Below are 21768 nucleotides of genomic sequence, written 5' to 3' on the forward strand. Positions count from 1 at the left end.
TAGTCCTCTGTAACAAATTGTTACATTTCAAAATAAATTGTATGTATGTGTAATTACGAAGTATGTGATATGTTTTGATTATTACAGTATATTTGAGTGATATATAAATTGAATGCATTATTTCTTGGTCTACACCAAACCTTTGCTCATTGGCCAGGTCAAAGCTGTCGAGACATTTCAGTTTGTGTGTAACCTGAGCCTCACCTGTAGGGCTCAGGGTAGAAATAAATTGAATTCCACGCTTTTTATACACTATTAATCAATTATCAATCAACCAAAAAAAGAACAAATGTGTTTACAGTTGTTTATTGATGGTATATGTACCAAGAAATGTTTGTGAAGACCAGACAACGTCCTTCCTTTCCTGCAGATCATCATTTAGTACAGAATGGAACAGTTCATTGTAGTTTGGCCTCACTGCAGTCAGCTGTGTTCAGTGTGCACCAACACATGGCATCAGTTAGTACGTAAGCCAATGCACTTTGTCAGTTTTTTTTGTCTTTGATTGGATGAAACAAAGATGGCCCCTCTATTCTACTTAGTAGAAAAAACTTTGATACAAAACAATGGCCTTACGGTAAAAAAGAATGCAGTTAAAGGCACATGTATAAAACCTAATTATACATTCCAACCTTGTCATCCTCTGCAGCTTAAAGACAAATATAGTGCTTTATCTGTACAATAAAATAGTTGTAAAAGATGCAAGTTAATCATGACAAAATATAAAAGTAGTATACATTTGGCTGCCACGACTATATTTCCTCTGAAGAGATTTAGATTAGAAGCTTGTAGCTTTATAGTGGAAAAACCTTTTGGTCTCATACACACATTTTCTAAAAATAATTGTCCTTTTAAGTTTATTAAAAGGATTTGAGAGGGAAAAGACATTTTGTAATAGAATGGAAGGATCAGTGGCGTGTGCAGTGGCGTGGAGGTGTGGACGTTAACACTGGCATAAACAGCTCTGTGTCTGGACTTTATAGGGTCAGGGCAGCTGTGGCCTCAGCACACAGAGTCTGTGGTGACTGGCAGCTTCCCACTGCGCCTGCACTCCTTCTCTTTCTTCTCCTTCTGCTTCTCCTGCTTCTCCAGCGCCTTTCGCAATTCCTTCAGCTTCTTTTTGATCGTTGACCGGTCACTCTGACTTGACACACCAAGGGCCTAAAACACAGCATTTAAATGGTCTTACATGGTAGAGATACAAGTGTGCAGCTGCCACAAGGGGGCAGTAAACAAAGACAATACATATACAGTGGCTCAAGTAAGAGATCAGACATGTTAATCATAGAAGTGTGTACCTTTAACTTGTCACTGTCTAAGTGCAGCAGCTGTTGGCCGTCCACTCCTTTGGACATAAACTCGGGCGTATACTGGTCCATGTTGAGTCCCATTAACCAGTGACACACCTGCTGACTGGTCCACTCCGGCACAGGCCGAGTCTGCCACTGGTACTCTTTTCCCGTGGGCACGGGCACAGGCTCATCGTCCAGTGTCTGCAAAGGTAAAACAGGCATAAGAAGTCTATTCCAACAGCAATCGCACCTTTCCACAGGAGGTGCCAGTGCTTTGCATTAACATGTTTGCAAACCATTTTTGTTTAGATAAAAACCAATAAAGTGGTTGCAGTGTAAATCCAGTAAACAGGTGCATTCCCAAGTGGCACTTTGTACATTCAAGGCAACATCAGATGCAGAGACAACACTGAGCAGACAGTTATTTTAGTCTGCTAAAAGATAAAAGGAAGTTCCAGCTGACCATTCTCACAAAGTTCAAAACGTCACAGCTGGAAGGAGAAACAGAGGAGACACACACATGCACTTGTCTAGAACGTCTCCCATTCAGAACCACAGTGAAAAGAGGAAGTTCAGAGCATGCCTCAGAACGTCCCTTAGAGCCACAGCTTTGTGACTGCAGCAGGAGAGCACTCACCTCGCTGGAGGAGAAGACTAGAGTGTGAGAGCGCCCAGACAGATTGGGTTCAGCCACTAACCCAGAGATGTCTGAACTGGGGCTGCCTGGGTTACAGTCATCTATGACTGACAAACTCTGAAACAAGTGAGACAAGGAATGCATTTACATATACAAACAGCATGTCAGTTCTACACGGGGAAAGCAGGGGCAGCACTACAGGGACAAACTCTAACGTGTGACTATCACGACTGACCTGCTGGAACACACTTGAACATGCAGAAGCTCCATCACCCACACAATCAGCCCTAAACTACAGCACTACGGCTACTAGTGAAAAAGCACAAAGGTATGGGGTAATGTTTTAATTCACCATTTATCTGATGGGAGGACTGTTAATGTGTGATTAAACGTGAATCTTCTTGGTATTTGAAGTTTGTTGCACCAGCTATTGTCCAAAGATTTCCACTCATGCACTTCAAATGGTGTGCTTTTATAATGAGAGCGATAACACACCCGCTCAGTCAGTTTGCCAACAGATATACGTTTTCAAGCCTAAAATATTTGGTTTGAATAGCTAGTGCAGCAGTACACGGATTACAATTGGTTTAGGTTTAGTTTAGTCTCAGCAACACGACCACATACCCAGGAAACAACGGATTCAAAGAGTGCGCTGTGGTGAGAATTATACTCCACACACTACAGTTAGTAAAGCTCTACTGTGACGCTGGTGACAAGTACAAAAGTTGTGTATACTGTACCAAATCTAACGAGCGACTGAATAAAGAGGACCAGGACAGATTTGTCTGTTTGGGGGAAACAGGATTCAGTCACATTGTTAGACAAACTAAAGGAGCACTTTCTCTAATCCTTCTTATTTGTGTCATTAGACCAAAGTCACGGACGTCCCGCGACCACCAGCGCCTGTGTGACACCCAGCCAGGCGTGTCACCGGTGCCTTTTATGTGCCACTATTTGCAAAGCCACTTAAGCCTTTGCTGCGGGCGAACTGTGATGGCCAACACATGGGTCCAGTTACTGTCTTTGTGTGCATGTTATACACATGTTTGAACAGGAAACAGCCGCTGGTTTGGACTCTTTTCCCCCTTTCGTAAAATGCTCTGTAAACCGTAAAAGAGCAGCTCAAAAGCACATGGCATTACTGATAAGAGCATGTGCGTCTAATTGGAGTCATCGTTTGGAGCTGCGTGGACAGGTGCTCTGACGGTGCCTAATGGGCGCTATGGTTACCTTGGCCTTGCGCTCCTGGCTCTGCTCGCTGCTGGTCTCTGTGGCCACATAGGGCAGGCTGTTGCTGGAGCAGGATGGATCTCGGTCGCGGTCTTTGTCTCCGAACCAGGAGAAGGGCATGCAGGTCGGGACGGATGTCATGGACTCTGCTGGTGACAGGTTTCCTCCAGACTCCTCCAGCAGCTCGGCCGAGCCCCTGTGAAACAATAGATGAAGGCTTTCTGTGCACTAAAGGCTTCACAGACGACTTTTTACAGTACCTGCTGTCCAGAGAGGCTCTCGTGGCGTCTTTGTCCTGCTGCTTTTTCCCTTTGCCTCCTGACTTACGTAAGCCCCTGTTTCATGAAAGGAAAGTTAGAAAACACATTCCCCAGTTTGTTAAAAAACATGTGACGATAACTGTATTATAGCCCAAGTAAAAATGAAAATTTCAATAATCCATTTAAGGTTTGGATGAAAAAAAAAAAAAAAAAAAAAAAGAGTTAAAACATCAAAGATTCATGTACCCAAAATCAGGAAAGCGCCTTTTGTGTTTTCCTGCTGCTGCCGGCTCATTCAGCTCTTCTGTTGAGAAAATCAATCAAATCAAAAAAACTATCAAAGTGAATAACACTCTCATTGCTCTTCTGACGTGTGCATTTTACCCTTGGAGTCCTTGGACTTTGCTTTGGACTCTTTCTTCTTGGCATTTCTCATGAAGCCTGGAGAAGTGTCTTTGACAGGAGAGGGGCTCCCACAGCTCTCGATGCTGTCCCCCTGTGAGGGCGACAGGGACGGGCTGCTGGACATCTCAGCCTGGTCTTTGGAGCGGTCAGGGTCCTCTCTGTTTGGGTAACACACAGGCACCGGCAGGGACAGGCTCTCCTGCCACGACCGCCTCCTCCTGGGGCTCTCCTCCTTCTCCTCATCACCATCTTCAGCTTCCTGCACCAACTATTCAAATACATATTATACACGTTATCATTTAGCAGTGGTACAGTGAATAGTCCTGAATATTTCAAGTTTACTATTTCAATTCCTATTACCACACAATTCAGCCAGGAGAGTGTGTGCTACAGAGAGTGTGCTACAGAGAGTGTGCTACAGAGAGTGTGCTACAGAGAGTGTGCTCCAGAGTGTGCTCCAGAGTGTGCTCCAGAGTATGCTCCAGAGTATGCTCCAGAGTATGCTCCAGAGTGTGCTCCAGAGAGTGTGCTACAGAGAGTGTGCTACAGAGAGTGTGCTCCAGAGTGTGCTCCAGAGTGTGCTCCAGAGTATGCTCCAGAGTATGCTCCAGAGTATGCTCCAGAGTATGCTCCAGAGTGTGCTCCAGAGAGTGTGCTCCAGAGAGTGTGCTACAGAGAGTGTGCTACAGAGTGTGCTCCAGAGTGTGCTCCAGAGTATGCTCCAGAGTATGCTCCAGAGAGTGTGCTCCAGAGAGTGTGCTCCAGAGAGTGTGCTACAGAGAGTGTGCTACAGAGAGTGTGCTCCAGAGAGTGTGCTACAGAGTGTGCTACAGAGAGTGTGCTCCAGAGAGTGTGCTCCAGAGAGTGTGCTCCAGAGTGTGCTCCAGAGAGTGTGCTCCGGAGAGTGTGCTCCGGAGAGTGTGCTCCGGAGAGTGTGCTCCGGAGTGTGCTACAGAGTGTGCTCCAGAGAGTGTGCTCCGGAGAGTGTGCTCCGGAGAGTGTGCTCCGGAGAGTGTACTCCGGAGTGTGCTACAGAGTGTGCTCCAGAGTGTGCTCCAGAGTGTGCTCCAGAGAGTGTGCTACAGAGTGTGCTCCAGAGTGTGCTCCAGAGAGTGTGCTACAGAGTGTGCTCCAGAGTGTGCTCCAGAGAGTGTGCTACAGAGTGTGCTCCAGAGTGTGCTCCAGAGTGTGCTCCAGAGTGTGCTCCAGAGAGTGTGCTACAGACCAGGAGGCGAGACCACATTAAAACCATTTCAAAATCACTGCAATTAATACATTTAACAGATGCTTCAGTATTGTTTATTATATTTGTATTAGGCTTACCAATTTCTATTTTCTATGTTCTTGTTTTATCCTTCTACTACTTCTACTACTATGTTTTTATCTATACAATATATATTCTAAGGCTTTTCAGAAAGGGTGGGATTTGTCTTTGTAAAGCACTTTGGATTGTATTTAGTTGAAGTTTACTTGATTGATTATATGGTATTTCAGATGTTATTAGGTGCCATAACATGCTTTTTTCACGTTTCGTAGTCTATCCTAAGTGTATAATTGATAATAATAAGGGTTGTGCAACTATATCACCCATACCTTGGACCCCCTCACCAACCCGGAAATGCAAACGGCTTGGTTTGATATTCGCCCCCACCCTTGCGAAGAGCGATCTGGCTCCCCCGCCCAACCCGTGACGTAGTCTCAGAGCGCATGTGTGCCCCGCCCACCCGTGACGTAGTGTGTGCCCCACAGCCGTCAGCTCCGCGCTGCGCCGCGCTGCGCCGCGCGAGTGAGTGAGAAACGATAGAACTTCAGATCAACACTACTTTGAGACTAAATAAATCTGGTGTTACTTCTACAGCGTGCGCAGAACAGATATATCTATAGATCTATATATAGATAGATCTATATATATCTATATAGATATATCTATATATATCTATATAGATAGATAGATCTATCTATATAGATATATCTATATAGATAGATAGATAGATCTATCTATATAGATAGATAGATAGATCTATCTATATAGATAGATAGATAGATCTATCTATCTATATAGATAGATAGATCTATCTATCTATCTATATAGATATATATAGATATATCTATATAGATAGATAGATAGATCTATCTATCTATATAGATATATATAGATATATCTATATAGATAGATAGATAGATCTATCTATCTATATAGATATATCTATATATATCTATATAGATAGATAGATAGATCTATCTATCTATATAGATATATCTATATATATCTATATAGATAGATAGATAGATCTATCTATCTATATAGATATATCTATATATATCTATATAGATAGATAGATAGATCTATCTATCTATATAGATATATCTATATATATCTATATAGATAGATAGATAGATCTATCTATCTATATAGATATATCTATATATATCTATATAGATAGATAGATAGATAGATCTATCTATCTATATAGATATATCTATATATATCTATATAGATAGATAGATAGATAGATCTATATAGATATATATAGATATATCTATATAGATAGATCGATCTATCTATCTATCTATCTATCTATCTATCTATCTATCTATCTATCTATCTATCTATCTATATATATATATATATATATATATATATATAGATAAATCTATATATATATATATATATATATATAGATAGATCTATCTATCTATATAGATCTATATATATATAGATCTATATATATATATATATATATATAGATCTATCTATCTATATAGATCTCTAGATCTCTATAGATCTCTCTCTAGATCTATAGATCGATCGATAGATAGATCTATAGATCTATAGATCGATAGATCGATAGATCTATAGATCGATAGATCGAGAGAGAGAGATCTATAGATATATATAGATCTATAGATCTATCTATCTATAGATATCTATATATATATATATCTATATCTATAAGTCTTATGTCCATCGCGCTCTTATTTCCTGGTTTTTCGGTATTGGATAGAACTTCTCTCTGTTTATTTTCCCGGTTGCTGCATCAACTGCCACATAAACCTTCACCATTGTGATAATAGTAAAGAGTGCGATATCATTAATGACGTTTTGGGCCTCTTTGAACCGTGTTTTGTTGTAAATCGAAGCAGAAAAACTCCGGGGCTTGTATGGTGAGAAAACGGGAGCCTGAACAGCGCGGAGCCGGGGGGAAGGGGGCGGTCTGAGGGGGAGGGTGAGGGGGGATGGTGACGCGTGCTTGCCCTTATGACGCGGTCTTGCACCCACCGCCCGTCAGTTTGGAGATTCGCGTAAAGGAGATAGTCTGTAATATAGCTAAACACTGCGGGAATCAATCAAAAAAAACACTCTGCGTACATATATGAAGCACAAATAGCAATGTAAGAAAGTTAAAAGCTCTGAAAAGTCGATTTTGCATGTTATGGGACCTTTAAAGAAAAGGGAGTCTGAGATACAGATTTGACCTTTAGTTCTTCTGCTGAGAGGATTCTACAGTGTGAACAAGTCTGACCTGAGGCTGCGGCGAGGCTGTGACCAGGCTCTCCTTCAGTCTGGTGCGTGATGGAGGCTGTCGTTTGGCCTTGAGGGCGAGCAGGCCTTTAGCTTTGTGTGCACTCGTGTCCAAGCGCTCCGTCTCAGGCACCAGCTCCGCCCAGTCCCGCTCTGAACAAAACAACAAAACAAAACGGCACGGATAAGAATGCAGCTCTGATTGAATTATTCACCCGCTTTATGGCTCCAGACCTGTACTTTGCTCTAGTTAAAAGTATGTGTCCGAGTACCTGGCGGTGAGTCATCAGCCTGTGCGCTGCTGAGAACAGGCCCTAGTCTCTCCTCTTCGGGCGAGTGTGAGCTCCCCCTGGACTCCAGAGCCGCTATCTGCACCAAACAGAAGTCCAAATGTAGACTTTCGACAGGTTTGCTGTGAATAAGCATTTGTTCAGGAGGGTGGCGTACCCTTTTCTGCAAACTGTCCAGCTGCTCCTTGTACGACTTGTCTTTCTCCTCGAGGCTTTTCTTCAAATCCTCTTCCTTCTTCACGAAGTCAATCTCTCTGTGAAGGTAAAAGTGATTTGAATTGCAAACGCCTCCATGAGGATTGGACACTGGACATGTAAATGCAGCAGTGACATCCAATGACGTCTTAAGACATTCTACAGTGTGTGGCAGACTCACTTCTGCTGGTAGTCCTTCAGCAGCTTCTTGGCCTTGTTGTACTTCTTGTCCAGCGTCTCGTACTGGGCTTGTGTTTCTGACAACTGCTCGTTGACAGTTTTACACAGAGCCTGAGCTTCCAGCCAGAAACTCTCCAGCTTAAGAATCTTTTCATTGTTCTCTTCCACTTTTTGCTCCAGCGCCGTCTCCCTGGCTTCAAACAGGGATTTGTCCTCCTCGGAAATTCTTAGCTACAGAAACAAGAAGATACAAATAACGATTCAAAAGTTTAAAAAGTATCAATCCACAATTTTTTTTTTTAGCTACATCCATAAGATCATTTCACTGTTTGTTTTTTTTACATACTTTTTCATTCAGTTGATTTATTTCTTCAACTGCAATGTTGTGTTCAAGCTGGAGCTAAGGAAAACAAGACATTTTAGTTGACATTTTAGTTAAGTTTAGAAAAGGTGGGCGTGTGAAATGTTACTTCTTTGAATTTGAAGGCCATCTGAGAGCTGTCCATGTTGGTCGGCAGGAATAGGGCTTCTGAATGGGGCAGCGCGTACACTTCTACACTACGTCCCGGGGAAAAGTTGGAGCCCAGGATCCTGTCGTCCATGGCCTCGTCCTCGTAGCGCTCCTCCTGAAATATGAGCACTGCTTAGCATCGCATCCCGAGCAGCCGCAACCTACAGTCCCAAGAATGTGTCACGCCCTGTGGCACTATTCACTGTTCCCGAGCACGGCAATCAATATGTTGCATCAAAACTCTGGGAGAGAGGAAGTGTTTGTAGGAACGAAACAAGATAAACACACACTACAAAGTAAATACAGTTTCATACAGTTCAAATGCCAAAGATATTGTGAGATGAGAGCACGGTAGGAAAGTAATCAGAGGCTATTTGTGAATCTTCGACAGGTCAATCCAGGTCAAACATGCGGTTGTTGTGAGCAGGTTGCCTTGTACTTGTACTTCCTGTCCTCCAGACCCACCTCCTCAGTGGAATGGTCATAAGCATCATCCAGGTGCTGCTGCTGGTTCTTCTCCTGTTCCAGTGTCTCACTGATGAGACGGGCCACTTCACTCTGGGTCCCTGGCTTCTCCCGGCCAATCAGAAACCTGTTTGTTCACGTGAAAAAGCAGTTTGTAAAATACTATATAGTTTTTCCAAGATAAAATATACAACAAAAGCATGTCAGTTAGCTATAAAAAGATCTAACTCCCTGTGAATTTAAATAATAGTCTTGTTTTCTGACAACAGCACATTGTGTGGCAACAAGCGCGTGCGAGGAGGAAATGCAAATATGCAAACTGCTGTGAGCTACATCTATCATTTGTCTACGACTAATAATTAACACAAGCAATATATTTATTTTGGAGACATGTCAACATGACTCACAGCAGAATAATATCAACTTTGACCATTTTCACAGACCTCACAGTAAGGCAATTTCAAAATAACTTTCAAAACTCTTCAAGTACAAAAGTTGCCCATAGGTTGGAGCTTTTCTACTTCCAACAGTTATGTATTACTTTATAACTCTAAATTTCATCAGTTCATTCTCATTGAGGTATCGCTCTACCTTTCTCTTTCAATGATTAAATGATATAAGAGTAATAGTGATTTCAACAATGATTATAATAGAATCTAATAAGCAGCCCTACCTCACACTGCCTTTGGTGTTCTTCAGGACAGTGGCAGCAAACAGTTGTGTCACTCCCACTAGACTGATCCCATCCACCTCCACAATCTGGTCGTTTACTTGTATCCTGCACAGTCAAAAAGTACAAATCAATAAGTCAGTGAATAAATAACTCCAACAACACAGAAGACGTTTGAGAGACATGTTCAGTCGTGTAACCAGAGCCGCTCACCGTCCATCCTTCTCTGCCGCCCCCTGTTCTGTTATAGTTTTGACAAAGATGCCGAGCTTCTCTAGACCCTGGTCCGCTCCCACTCCCATCCCGATGATACTGATGCCCAGGCCGTTGTCTCCTGGAAACAGTGAACAGGAACCGTTATACGACACAGGAAAATTCAGGAAACGTGCATCTACATGGCCTCCACTCGCCCTTTTCGATCTCCACTGGAAAAACATCCATCTTCTCCACTCTCTTTTCCAGCTCGTACTCTGCAGAAGCTGCCACTGGGTCCACGTCGTCATTGCGCCGGTCGTATTCTTCATTGGAGAAAGTGCTGAAGACCTGGGAGAACAAATGTGTAAATGAGCACTAGGGATAATATTGAAATTTAACTGAAATTTAAAGTTGTCTATAGGAGTTTTTGTTTATAATTATAAGAGTTTTTGTTTATAAGTCTATTAAGAGTGTTTTTTTTTAAACTTCCTACATTTTATCGGTCCTTTTCCTCTGTATCTACCTGCGTTGCAACAATGAAATTTCCCCATGTGTGGACAATAAAGGATTATCTTATCTTATCTTAAATAATCATGATAATATAAACCTATGCTAAATATTTTGACAAAAGGGCAAGATCTCCACTTTAAGTTTAATCAAAAATAATGGCACGGGGCTGAATGTCTAAGAAATAATGCATTGAACAAACAAACAAAGGGTAAAACAATTATGAGGAACTGTTCATAGCTTACATATAAGTTTTATGATGCCGTTTATGAGCCGCCTGATATGCAGAGCGGTGCTTAAGTGTGAGAGGTTGATGATTTGTGGTGAGAATGATGAAGTGCACAGGCGCAATAGTGTGAGCAGTGCAGAAACTAGGACACAGCTGCTGAGAGCCCTGCAGTGACTGGAGCACGCACCGATGTAAAAGAAGACGCGTTAACTATGACCAACAAAACTAAAAACTCATCTAAACTTTACAGAGACGGGACTTTTATCACCGCGTGAAACTTTGTGTGTCATTTACCTAATGGCGCGCTGATGGCATTGGGCTGAATAGTTCACATAATCCACGTGAAAACACTCCCGGAAACGAGCTGTAATATTGAGCAGCAAAAGGATTGGAGATGGCCATCTGCTGTTGTTCACTTGTGAAAATGAACTAACAATATGTGGTTTGTAATGCTTTGTTTAGTCTCGATTAGCAATAGGCTCTGGGCGAATCTGAACTCATGTCTCTGATGAAAATACATTTGCAGATATGTCTAGACCATCATTCATTTAATGTTGAATCAGAAATGTAGTGCAAATGCAACTATAGCAGTAATTTATGGAAAATTCTCTGCATTATTAAAGGCGGTATGGGCGATTTTTCGGCGATTTGAGAACGCAGGTGGAAGTGCGCATGTGCACTCCCCCGTGCGGACTGATACAACACACACGTGTGTTTGTTTATTAGCGCAACGGAGCACATCACATCTCTCGTCTCTCGTAGATTTCTGTCCACTTCTGACTCAGCTCGAACTGTCTTTCTCCGTCTTCATTTTGCCCCGTACACTGAGGGAACTATATTATGATAGATCCATGCGCTTAGGCACACGGAAACGTGGGGATGAACTGCACGCGGCTGCAGGTGAGCGGTAGGTGCGTTTTATGATTGATACGTGGCAGGACTAATGATTTATCCACGCCACGAGGAAATATGATAAAAAATTTGCTGGAAAAAAATCGTTCCATACCACCTTTAAGAGTAAATTTCCAAAAGATCACACATTAAGCTCATATAAACAAATAGTGCCCAAATATTGGACTTGGAATCTTCTAGTTCTGGGGTAATTCAAATCTGAAGCGTTTTAGAATGTTCTTGATCTTTATCAGAATTTGCATACAGCCATATTATATCAAATTATTTTTTATTTTTGGGTTGAAAAGGACATTATGTCGTATAAAAATTGTGATTTTAGTATTTTTGTGATATCAAAGTTGATGTTGGATTTAAAGCCTCTTCTTTTGTATGAATAACTTGTGGTGGGAAATACATTATATATATATATATATATATATATATATATATATATATATTATATATATATATTATATATATATATATATATAAAAAAAGTGTTTTCCTCAACTAACCTATATTATGCATACATTTATACATTTTGATCTGACCAGCAAACATTAGCTTAAATAGACTAAACATAATTAGTTCATTAACTTAAAGTCTTGTACACCACGTCATCTACAAATTATTTTAATACCATCTTAACTAAACCTGGAGATAATGAATGAGGAGTGGATTAGTTGTTAGCGCAGACTCCATCAATGGATTAAAACCTGATTATAGAGATGATCCTGAGAGTAGTCTGTCCACAGCCCCCTGCTTGCTCATCACTGACTTAATCATGACCCGAGCCTCCACTGTCACAAGAGAGAAAAATTGGCTCCACATTGGTGCCATAAAGCGCCAGGAAATGCTGTGATGTTGCAAACTTTTCCACTCCCAGTCTCAGGTCTGCCATGTTAGGACGGCGGTATCACCCACAATGACCATTTGAACTTTGAGCAGATTGAAATGCCCAAGTTAAACAATCTCTGGCTCATCAGCTGCTTTGCTCATCTTAATCCAGTCTCAGTTGATCTCAGTAGTCCTTGTTGTGAAGACATATGACAGAAGATGGGTTACACACACTAGTGCAGCGCCGCGGTGAAGAGAGGAATGCTTTTCAAGGGACCTCTAACCTCCATCTTACCACAGCTCTCCTCCCTTTTTATGTTCTACTACAGCTTCTGCTACGTCGTCCCAGATCTGTGCCATATTCAATGCACCGGGAAATATCAGTAGCCTTCAGGCGCACCCCACCCTTCAACAACACCAAGTCAAGTAAAACTGCACCATAAGTAAATACCTCGGAGCTGAATGATTTTAGAGAAATGCAGTTCAGCCCCAGTGGCAATGAGGAGCGCTGTTGGTTTTAAAATGAAGATTCAGTTCACAGCAAACATTCTATACACGTCAACGCTTGAGTGAGAAAAGACTAAAATATTAAGAAAAGGGATAAGATTTCAGTATAATCACAATTTTGTTTTGATTAACCTTGTATAAAGTACAATACTCCTATACTGAAAGAGCAGAAGACCAAAAGCTCTGTGACTGAGCAGTGGGATATGTCTCTCTAAATATAGTGTTTTTTGTAATTTTATTCTGTTCCATTTTTATTTTAAAATGATTAACAATTTAATAAAAAAATAAGAATATTTTGTAAGGCCAACTTTTAACTTGTATCCTGGATTAAAGCACATATTATGCAAAATTGACTTTGCTGAGCTTTTAATCATGTATTAACACTGTTCCCTCATCAAAAACTCGACTTGCATTTAGCTTCATTCATGCTTGATTGATGAATCCGCTTTATTTAAAGGCGCAAAGGACGATTTTTCGGCGATTTGAGAACGCAGGCGGAAGTGCGCATGTGCACTCCCCCGTGCGGACTGATACAACACACACGTGCGTTTGTTTATTAGCGCAACGGAGCGCATCACATCTCTCATCTCCAGTAGATTTCCCTCTTCTTCTGAGTCAGCTCGAACTGTCTTTCTCCGTCTTCATTTTGTCCCGTACACTGAGGGAACTATATTATGATAGATCAATGCGCTTAGACGCGCGGAAATGTGGGGACGAGCCACACGCGGCTGCAGGTGAGCGGTAGGTGCGTTTTATGATTGATACGTGGCAGGACTAATAGGCAGTCCACGCCACGAGGAAATGAGACTCAGATTTGGGCCAAAAAAAATCGTCCATTCAACCTTTAAGTCCTCTCTCCTCTGAGCCTCACAAAAACATTGTTACAAATTTCTCAGTTTTATGACATTATAGGTCGAGGTCTGAGCCCTATACATCATCAAACTCGCTCTGAGCAATTCTGCCGTCAAACCGCGCTCATTACAACTGTGTACCTGCATTAGCATGTCGAAGGGAAGCTAGGTTTGTTTATCTCGCCTTTGTAATTCCCTATGTGCATGGATGGATAAAATAATGCGTCTACTAAAAGCAAACATGACTAACTTCTAAAACAGTGCTAGAATATAAAGCAAAAGTACTCAAGAGCATGTTTAAAGGCCAATAACAATACAAATATAATGCATCATATTTGTTCTTTAAAGCATCGCCATACTGTTTTATATAATCCATTCACCAGACAGTTTATAGTACAAATCAATCTATTTGTAACTTCTTCAGTCATGAAAAAAGTACTGGACTATAACTCCTGCACTTGAATGAGCAACTAATTTAAATGGTTAAAATTGGACTTGCAGAAAGTAGAGCAGTTATTCCATTAGACAAGAGTTTCTAGTGTAGACTTTGGAGAGTAATTAAGGGCTGATATGTAGGCTAATAGAAAAAAGGAGCCGTACTGCATCATGAGAGCCGCAGCGGTCAGCTCAATTAGTTCGCACTGACTTTTCCTGTTGCCATGGAAGCAGAGGCCCTTTTCAAACAATGTCCTGTTCTCGACCGAAACAAAATCACTCAACTGTCCTCAGAAGACACACAGAACTGGCTCTCTTCATTAGGCCTTTGCTCCGCAGGGCCCTGTACACAGAGTACACAGAGTACACAGAGTACCCTGTTACCCCCGACACGCACCATCACTGCAAACACACACTTTTCCTTCACTGTTCAGCACAAAGACACACAGCTGCATGTCAGACACAGCCTCCGACCAGGAGGAAAATAAGACGCTTTTTTATCTACTCTTTCCATTCGCAAATGTTTCCATAAACTCTGAATATGAGCCCACAGTGAAGAGCTGTCAAAAGGATGAAAATTAACCATTTCAAAACTACTGTTTAGGCTGAACATTTTTAGTTTGTCTGCTGCTCCTGCTCTCCTGACGGCTGTTTTGATGTGGGTCAGTGGACCATGAGACCTGAGGGGCCTTCACCTGTGCCCTCGCTGCAGAGCGCTGCAGGGCGCTGCAGAGCGCTGCAGAGCGCTGCAGAGCGCTGCAGAGGCCCTGTCCCTTCACACACGGCCAAGAGTCCTCAAGAAACATGTGTGGGAACTGAGTCAGCAGCTGTGAGGAGCCAACCAGAGGAACGTCAGTGAGGCCAGACCACCGGTTTGAGGGGCGCTCCAGAGAGCGCTCCAGAGAGTGCTCCAGTGTGCTCCAGAGTGTGCTCCAGAGTGAGCTCCAGAGTTTGCTCCAGAGTGTGCTCCAGAGCGCGCGCTAGAGAGTGCCCTGTAGTGCGCTCCAGAGTGTGCGTGCGCTATGGAGTGTGTGCTACAGAGTGTGCTCCAGAGAGTGCTACAGGTGCACCCTGACACACAGCAGTCAGGGACAGGAACAATTTAGAACACTAAATATTGTGGATGGCCCGTTCACCTTAACAACACTTGTACAACAACAGAATTTTTTTCCATTTTCCTTTGTAGCCTGGAGTATTTCACTATGAACTAGAACAGGAAGAGGTGGAGTGTGGCTGCTTGCCATAATGGAGTCATATTTCCAGAGGAGTGCTAAGATAAACAGGTAGAACCGGTTTGTTTATAAAGGCCCCACATATCCCACTTTGGTCCTGAAACATTGGCCGTACTAAAGCTTGGGTAAAACACAGATAGTAAGAGTGTGTGCGGTAATCACATAATGAAGCGTTTGAGGCGCCAAGCAACAGCCATTAGCACTTGTCCAGTGCCAAGTTCCTTCAGCACACAGAGCAGTGCATTAGCTTTCATCCCAGTGCCCACTGCCCACAGGCCCAGGTGTCTGGAGCCCACACTCAGGGTCTTTATGTCGGGTGGAGAAGAGTGGAGAAGGGTGGAGCACTGTGGCCCACATTCACATCACAGCATGAACACTCAGTATCCTCGTCTGATCTGACATTCACTATGTTTATTTTTGTCTTGTTTCTCCAGAGAATAGGTCAGACCACTTTCATCCAGTCTACAGGCCAAAAGAGACGTTCAAGGCATCATTTAGTAGTAATTTAGCAATATCAGTAAGACTTTGCAAATAATATGACATCACTTTGAGTAAACACAGCTAAGCAACAATTGACTTTAGCACTTGACTGTCTCACTTGCCCCGGGAGCCATTTGGCCTCTGCAGCTCCAGATAGTAACACATTGAAGTTCAGCAGTTTTTTTACTTAGCAGAGCAAAATAATTAAACTACAGTACATGTGCTTTTCTGCGCCGGAGGGACCATAATTTGACATCTTTGCTGATCTAAAACATGTTCCAGCGCATAATTAAGATTTCTTATTCCAGTGCAGTTGAATGCCTCCCTTAGTCTGCTCATAGTGTGATCGGACTGCGCTGGTACATGGAGGAACATGTTGATTATTTTCACACTGACAACCACAAGAGGGCGCTCTAGGCTCCAAGCGACGCAGAAGAAGACTCTGCACTTCCTCTACCTGAGGAGTGATTTGGGGTAATACTGATGCTTTGGTAAACTTGTTAGCATGTTCTTTATGCTATAGTTATCTGAATAACTGTTAATATGTTACGTTAACATACCAGACACTTTGTTGTCTGTGCGTCATGTAGCTGAAGGTGTTAGCGTTAGCATACGTACACCTATTCACCAGGTTCTCCAATCTGTTATTGTTTTAAACTGCATTTCAAGATTAAATGTCTGTTCTTGGTTGTATATGTTTTTTCTTCTCTATTATGCTTTTTTGGTTGATGTGACTTATACTCCGGTGCGACTAATAAGCCAGAAAAGACGGTACACATGGAGTTCTCCACATACTTTATCGGGTCCAAGAGATTTAAAACAAAGTTCCTGGGTTAACATACATTTAAAAAATCAGTTTCAACTTCCTTCCTTCGAGTCATTATAATATTCTCCGGCCCAGACAATGTTGACCAAGAGCGGTGTCTACAGTCTGCAGTGGTTAACCAGCTCCGGACACACAAAAGAAATATGTTGAATTTTTCTCCAAGTAAGAACTTGCCCAAACAAACAAAAGCAACAGGTGATTCACAGCAACAGAGAAACCCATTTCCTCACCCAAGAAGACAAGAAATGATGCAATAAACAAACACAACTGTTGGCTGAGGCAGGTCACTGAGCTGGGTTCAAATACACACTAACAGAAGATTCAGAACTACATTATTCGGCACACATCTGGTGTAGTCGAACGCTGCAGTGGATTTAGGACTCGCTCAGGTATGACTCTGTTCCACTTTCAAACACAAAGAGATGCTTTCTTCTCCTCGGCACAGCTCCTCTGTCAAAAACACTCAGGTTACGTAGAGACCTGGATTCTGTTGTAAAGCAGGAGCATAAATCACTTCCTCCATTAGTCACCAGAGAGAAGACTCGAGGAAAGACCTTTAAACTCGTTAAATGAACTGGACTTTCAGAACAACAAACCTCCCGACGCTGTGGAATGACAAACATCCAGAGTTGTCACATATTTCCATCTGCCTGCTGCGTACAGTCGCCGTAACGCACAAAAAGCAGCACACTTGCCATTTATCCATTTGTCCTAGTTTTGTACACACTAAAAATAAACGTACCAGCGCACCGAGAATCTGGAGGCATTTCTTATAAACCGTACAGAGGTCGTACAGTAGGGCAGCATATTCAGCTTAGAGTTTATCATTTGATTTCAGCGCATGATGACATAAACAGTGACCATTTTACTCGGGACAGTAGTAGATGACGGTCATAGAAGTCATGGTGTTGTGTCATACATTCAGGTATGTGTCATGTTGATGTAATGTTTGCCTTCATTGTGAAAGAACCACTGGATCATACACAGGACAAGTACAGCACAACTTGAACTGCCTTTGGTCAACAGCCATGACCACTTTGTCTCTTGGTGTCTGTCATCACTGCACAGCGCGGACTGGAGCCTGTTGTTTGTGACCACTCCAGGTCAGCTTCTGGTCCCCTCTCCCAGGACCCCCTGCCATGACGACCAGGACAGAGCCGAACAAGCCAGAGATAACAGTGCATTTTGAAGCCTGAATAAACATGGTCTGAGTGGAATAAACTGTGCGGTTTGTTCTAGTCGCTGTCGAATGATGATTAGATACTGTAATATTACTGATGGAACATTGTGTCTTTGTGACTATCAGAACACGGAAAAGCAACAAGCAACGTGATAAAACACATCACAAAGGCTTTTACAGTCACAAAGTACTTTTTCTGCATGGAACTGCCCTCAAAACACAGATTACTGTAGTGTCCCCCAAAGAAACAAGAGAAAGGAAAGTAGAACCTCAATCAAGTAATAGAAATAATAGCAATGGAATTTAGTTCAAGCATGAGGTCAAATATATACACATTTTGTTCTGACAACTTGAAATAGAATGACTCATTTTATAATACTCATAAAATTGAGTGGAGTGCTAAAACGGACATATCGTAATACTCAATTTGGTGAAACACTATTGATATTGAGGTTCTGTATCGATATATCGGCATGAACATTCATATTTTGCAACTATTAAAACAATGGTTGGTTATTTAGGAGAAAGGAAACTTGTTTATGCAAAACATATCTTATTTGACATATATATAATGTTTTAATGGTGACATCGATATCACGTTTGTGCATGTAGTGGTTTGACAAAGAAACAGTGTTATTAAAATGTATTTGGTACTTAAAAAATAGTGATTGCAGCGAGTCAGCGAATCATTTTTGAAGTCAAACAATTTTTTCTATTTTACATTGAGACTTTTTGACGACTATATGGCGACTGAAGGCTTCTAGATAGAGGACAGTGAATAAAGTGAAGAATTGATACAAATTTGGAAGGTTGTCTTTGTTATAAAAATGTCTGTTCACATGTTTAGTACAAGTAACAATTATAATGATACTGATAAAATACAATTACTACTAGTCACAATTAGTCAATTCAGCCCTAAATAAATCAGAAAGTATTAAAATGACTGATCAGCAGTGACTAAAACACACAATACAACTCCTTGTATTTCTCATTCTCATCGTAGAAGTAAAAAGTCCCGTAAGAATCACATGTACCTCTTAAGCCTCTAAAATACCCACTGACTCAGTTATTTCCCATCCGTGTAGTATTGAATATCTCGACCTCTCATTCACACTTGGGCCCGGGCTCCAGCCGGCCGTTATGTCAACAAAACCTCCCAAAATATCCCCAACAACAGTTCTGTCCCCAGTGGGCTCCTCCCTCCTCCTCCCTCCGTCTCCTGCCCTGCTCTGAGACAAGCCTACCATCAGATTGGACATGTCCTTCTGACTCCTGGAGGCCTTCAGCTTACGTCCGTGCAGGAAACACCTCTGCTGATTCACTGCGGTTTATAATGACCTGCTGCCGTCTGAGCCAAGCCCCAACAATTACCGTCATGTAAACAAGGCAGGATACATACCAGGATGGGCTCCGTGGAGAACTTTATTTTCCTCTGTGGGGGTGGATCCTCCTCATCAGATAATCCGCCCGTTTCGTAACAATTGTCGTAGTCCTCTTCATACAGTGGCTCTTCCTCGTCTTCATCTTGCTCTTCCTCCTCTTCCCTCAGGACTTGGTCGACATACCGATCGTCCACAAACGCCGCATTCTCGATACCGTACACCGGCGACACTCTGTCCACGCTCACCTGCTCCTCCAGCTCGCTCTCCTCCTCCTCCTCCGCCACGCCTTCGTCTTCCGCACAATTATCGCCATTTTCGTCAAAACCGTATGTTTCTTTCGCGATTGGTCTCGCCGTACCGCGACGCCCGGGACTGGGATTGCTTTTCTCCGGCGTAAAAGTTTGATTAAAAATTTGCGGCGATGCTTTTGAGCTTTCGATTTTCTCCTCGTCGAACACATTGTCCGTTGGGTCGTATTCGTCGTTCTCCTCGCTCTCGGAGGACTCGTTTTGCACTACCACCAGTTCCGCCCGGACCATGCCCACGCCCTTCGACTGCAAGGCCGCGCTGTCGTTTGTCTTGACGTTTTCAAAATATTTGTTCCGGTCATTGCTCTGAATTCCACCAGCGAGAGTCTGAGGCGGTCGGTGTAGCTCGTCTTCGTCCCCACCCGCAGAGGTCCTGGTAAACCCGTCACCAGATGAGGACGAATACTTGTACCCGGGGCTTTTTGGGCTTGTGGGCTCTGGCGAAGTTGGTTTGTGACTTGACTTGGATAAAAAGGTCACTTGGATTGAACTTTTGTTCGTGGCGTGTGTTGTGGGTGAAGTAGCCTCTTTAAATGGTGGGTTTCTGTGTATGTTTTCCCTTATGGGCGAGGTAGGCACCAAGTACTCACTAGTGCTGTGCTTAGTGGGTGACAGTGCCGCCTTAGAAGTGTCGTTAGTGTTTTCCTCCAAATCATTTTCAGCCATGTAATTTTCCAGTCTTTTGGACATGGCCCCCGCATTGAGGGACGCCCTGGTAGTGTGCTCATCTTGTCTAGATTTAGTTGTAGTGGTTGGTTCTGATTTAGCGCAAGTCTCGAATGATCCTGACGCTCTCCTTGTGCTTTTAGACTCTTCGGAAGAACTGCCGAGAGACAAGCGGCTCACAACTCTAGTCGGGGACGGCTTCTCGGACACATGCTGCTCTTTGACGCCTCTTTCAAAGAGTTTTCTGGTGACTGAAAACTTTTCTGCCAGTGCCACTTTATCGATCTCTACATCTTCCCCCTTGTGTGCTTTATCAGTGTTCGGTGATTCAGGGCTCGCGGGGCTGTTGAAGTTTAATCTATGTGCATTGGTTTGCAAAGGCAGTTTTGGTGGTGGGGACACTTCAGTCTTCAGAGGATCTTTTGCATCTTGACTCTCCTGCTGTCCGTCCATCTGCAGGAATATGTTTTTAATCTTGTTCACCCGTGTCCCAAAAGGCCTCCCCCTGGAGTCCACACTGGTGTCACCATTTGCATAGGACTTGGAAGTGGCGTCTGATTTGGATCCATCAAAAGAGCATTTAATAGTGTGGAAGTCGGACTTGTATGCATTTCTGTGAGGAGACGCGCTCCGCAGAGATCTGTCGCTTCCTTTGCTTTCGGCTTTGATCATTTTGCCCCGGGTTTAGAAGGTGAACAGGCTGCTGAACAGGCTGCTGGTTGACTGTTGATGGACTTTATCCTCTCGCTACTTTAAGCAAACGGAGCCGTGGGTCCAGTGGAGCTTCTTTGACGCAACGCGGGTCGATAAAACACAGTCGACGAGGCCATCTGAGGAAACAAACCCGACAATATGTGTGTAAATATGAGTCTATGGCGACAGTAAACTTTACACAAGACACGATCCAGAGTTATCAGCCTGTGACATGCGCACATCCAACATACATGATCACTGGTTTAGGCTACACTTTTATTAGCAGTATCTCCTGCCTCTGGACGAATACATGTGAAATGTGAAAGCACGTTTCCTTTAAGATATAGTGAGCAAAATGTAACAAACTTTTGGCACACAACGGTACAGTAGTTTCATTAAAACACCGGCATGTAGTTTCAAAGTGGCTGAATCCCGTCCACACCGCTGCGGAGCGCTCTGATCTTTCTCTCAACTATTCATTGTCAGACTTTCAAAGCGCGAGCCGCTGGAAACGCGTCGCACACAACAGTTTTCAATCCAAACAAACGTGAGTTAGTAAAGCTCTCACCTCGCGGTCGCTTTATTCACATCCGCACCTCGAAACACAGCCTGAAGTGTCCGTTTGGCGGTCTCAAACTTGCGTCTTCTCCTTGTTCACCGCCATCATTCTCCGCTGTTCCTCCTCGCGCACTTCCAGACCTGGCCCGGGCTGCGCGCGCACCCTCAGGAACAGAGGAGCCGGGAGCGCGCGCACATTCCAGGACTACTCCCCCCCTTCCCCCCTCCTTCCCCCCTCCCCCGTGTCTCCCTCAGCCCCTCCGCTCTCCCCCATGGCCTCTCCCCCATGGTGTCCCCCCATGGTGTCCCCCCCATGGTCTGAGTCCAGCCAGC

At 43.1% G+C, this 21768-nt stretch overlaps 1 protein-coding gene across 4 annotated transcripts; it reads right to left on the minus strand.

The window, feature by feature from the left end:
* Positions 1–292: 292 nt before the first annotated feature.
* ppp1r9ala (protein phosphatase 1 regulatory subunit 9A-like A) lies at positions 293–21575 on the minus strand. Of its 4 annotated transcripts, none has more exons than XM_072444455.1 (20): positions 21446–21575; positions 19228–21014; positions 10069–10201; positions 9872–9992; positions 9662–9766; positions 8989–9115; positions 8483–8638; positions 8359–8412; positions 8014–8243; positions 7795–7891; positions 7620–7716; positions 7349–7500; positions 3804–4083; positions 3666–3723; positions 3420–3494; positions 3160–3355; positions 2670–2714; positions 1930–2046; positions 1299–1493; positions 293–1161 (listed from the first exon to the last, which is right to left on the minus strand). In XM_072444455.1, the coding sequence occupies exons 2-20, from the start codon at positions 20854–20856 to the stop codon at positions 1003–1005; spliced, it is 4026 nt and encodes a 1341-aa protein (XP_072300556.1). In that variant the 5' UTR covers positions 20857–21014; positions 21446–21575; the 3' UTR covers positions 293–1002. The 4 variants fall into 4 exon arrangements, with proteins under 4 accessions (XP_072300556.1, XP_072300555.1, XP_072300557.1 ...); XM_072444454.1 differs by having other exon boundaries at positions 3804–4092; XM_072444456.1 differs by lacking the exon at positions 2670–2714 and having other exon boundaries at positions 3804–4092.
* Positions 21576–21768: the final 193 nt, after the last annotated feature.

The sequence above is a fragment of the Eucyclogobius newberryi genome, unplaced genomic scaffold (genome assembly GCF_026437365.1).
Source record: "Eucyclogobius newberryi isolate DKJ021-1_F unplaced genomic scaffold, fEucNew1.0.hap1 SCAF_14, whole genome shotgun sequence".
NCBI lineage: Eukaryota > Metazoa > Chordata > Actinopteri > Gobiiformes > Gobiidae > Eucyclogobius > Eucyclogobius newberryi.

Bases quoted from the DNA above. Each gene is read 5' to 3' on its own strand.
- ppp1r9ala (XM_072444454.1), bottom strand. From the start codon at position 20,856: ATGATCAAAGCCGAAAGCAAAGGAAGCGACAGATCTCTGCGGAGCGCG. The intron at 9,993-10,068 runs GCGAGTGGAGGC...CACTGTTTCCAG, and splicing joins TCCAGTGGAGATCGAAAAGG to GAGACAACGGCCTGGGCATC. The intron at 2,047-2,669 runs GTACAGTATACA...CACTTGTTTCAG, and splicing joins TCAGTCGCTCGTTAGATTTG to AGTTTGTCAGTCATAGATGA.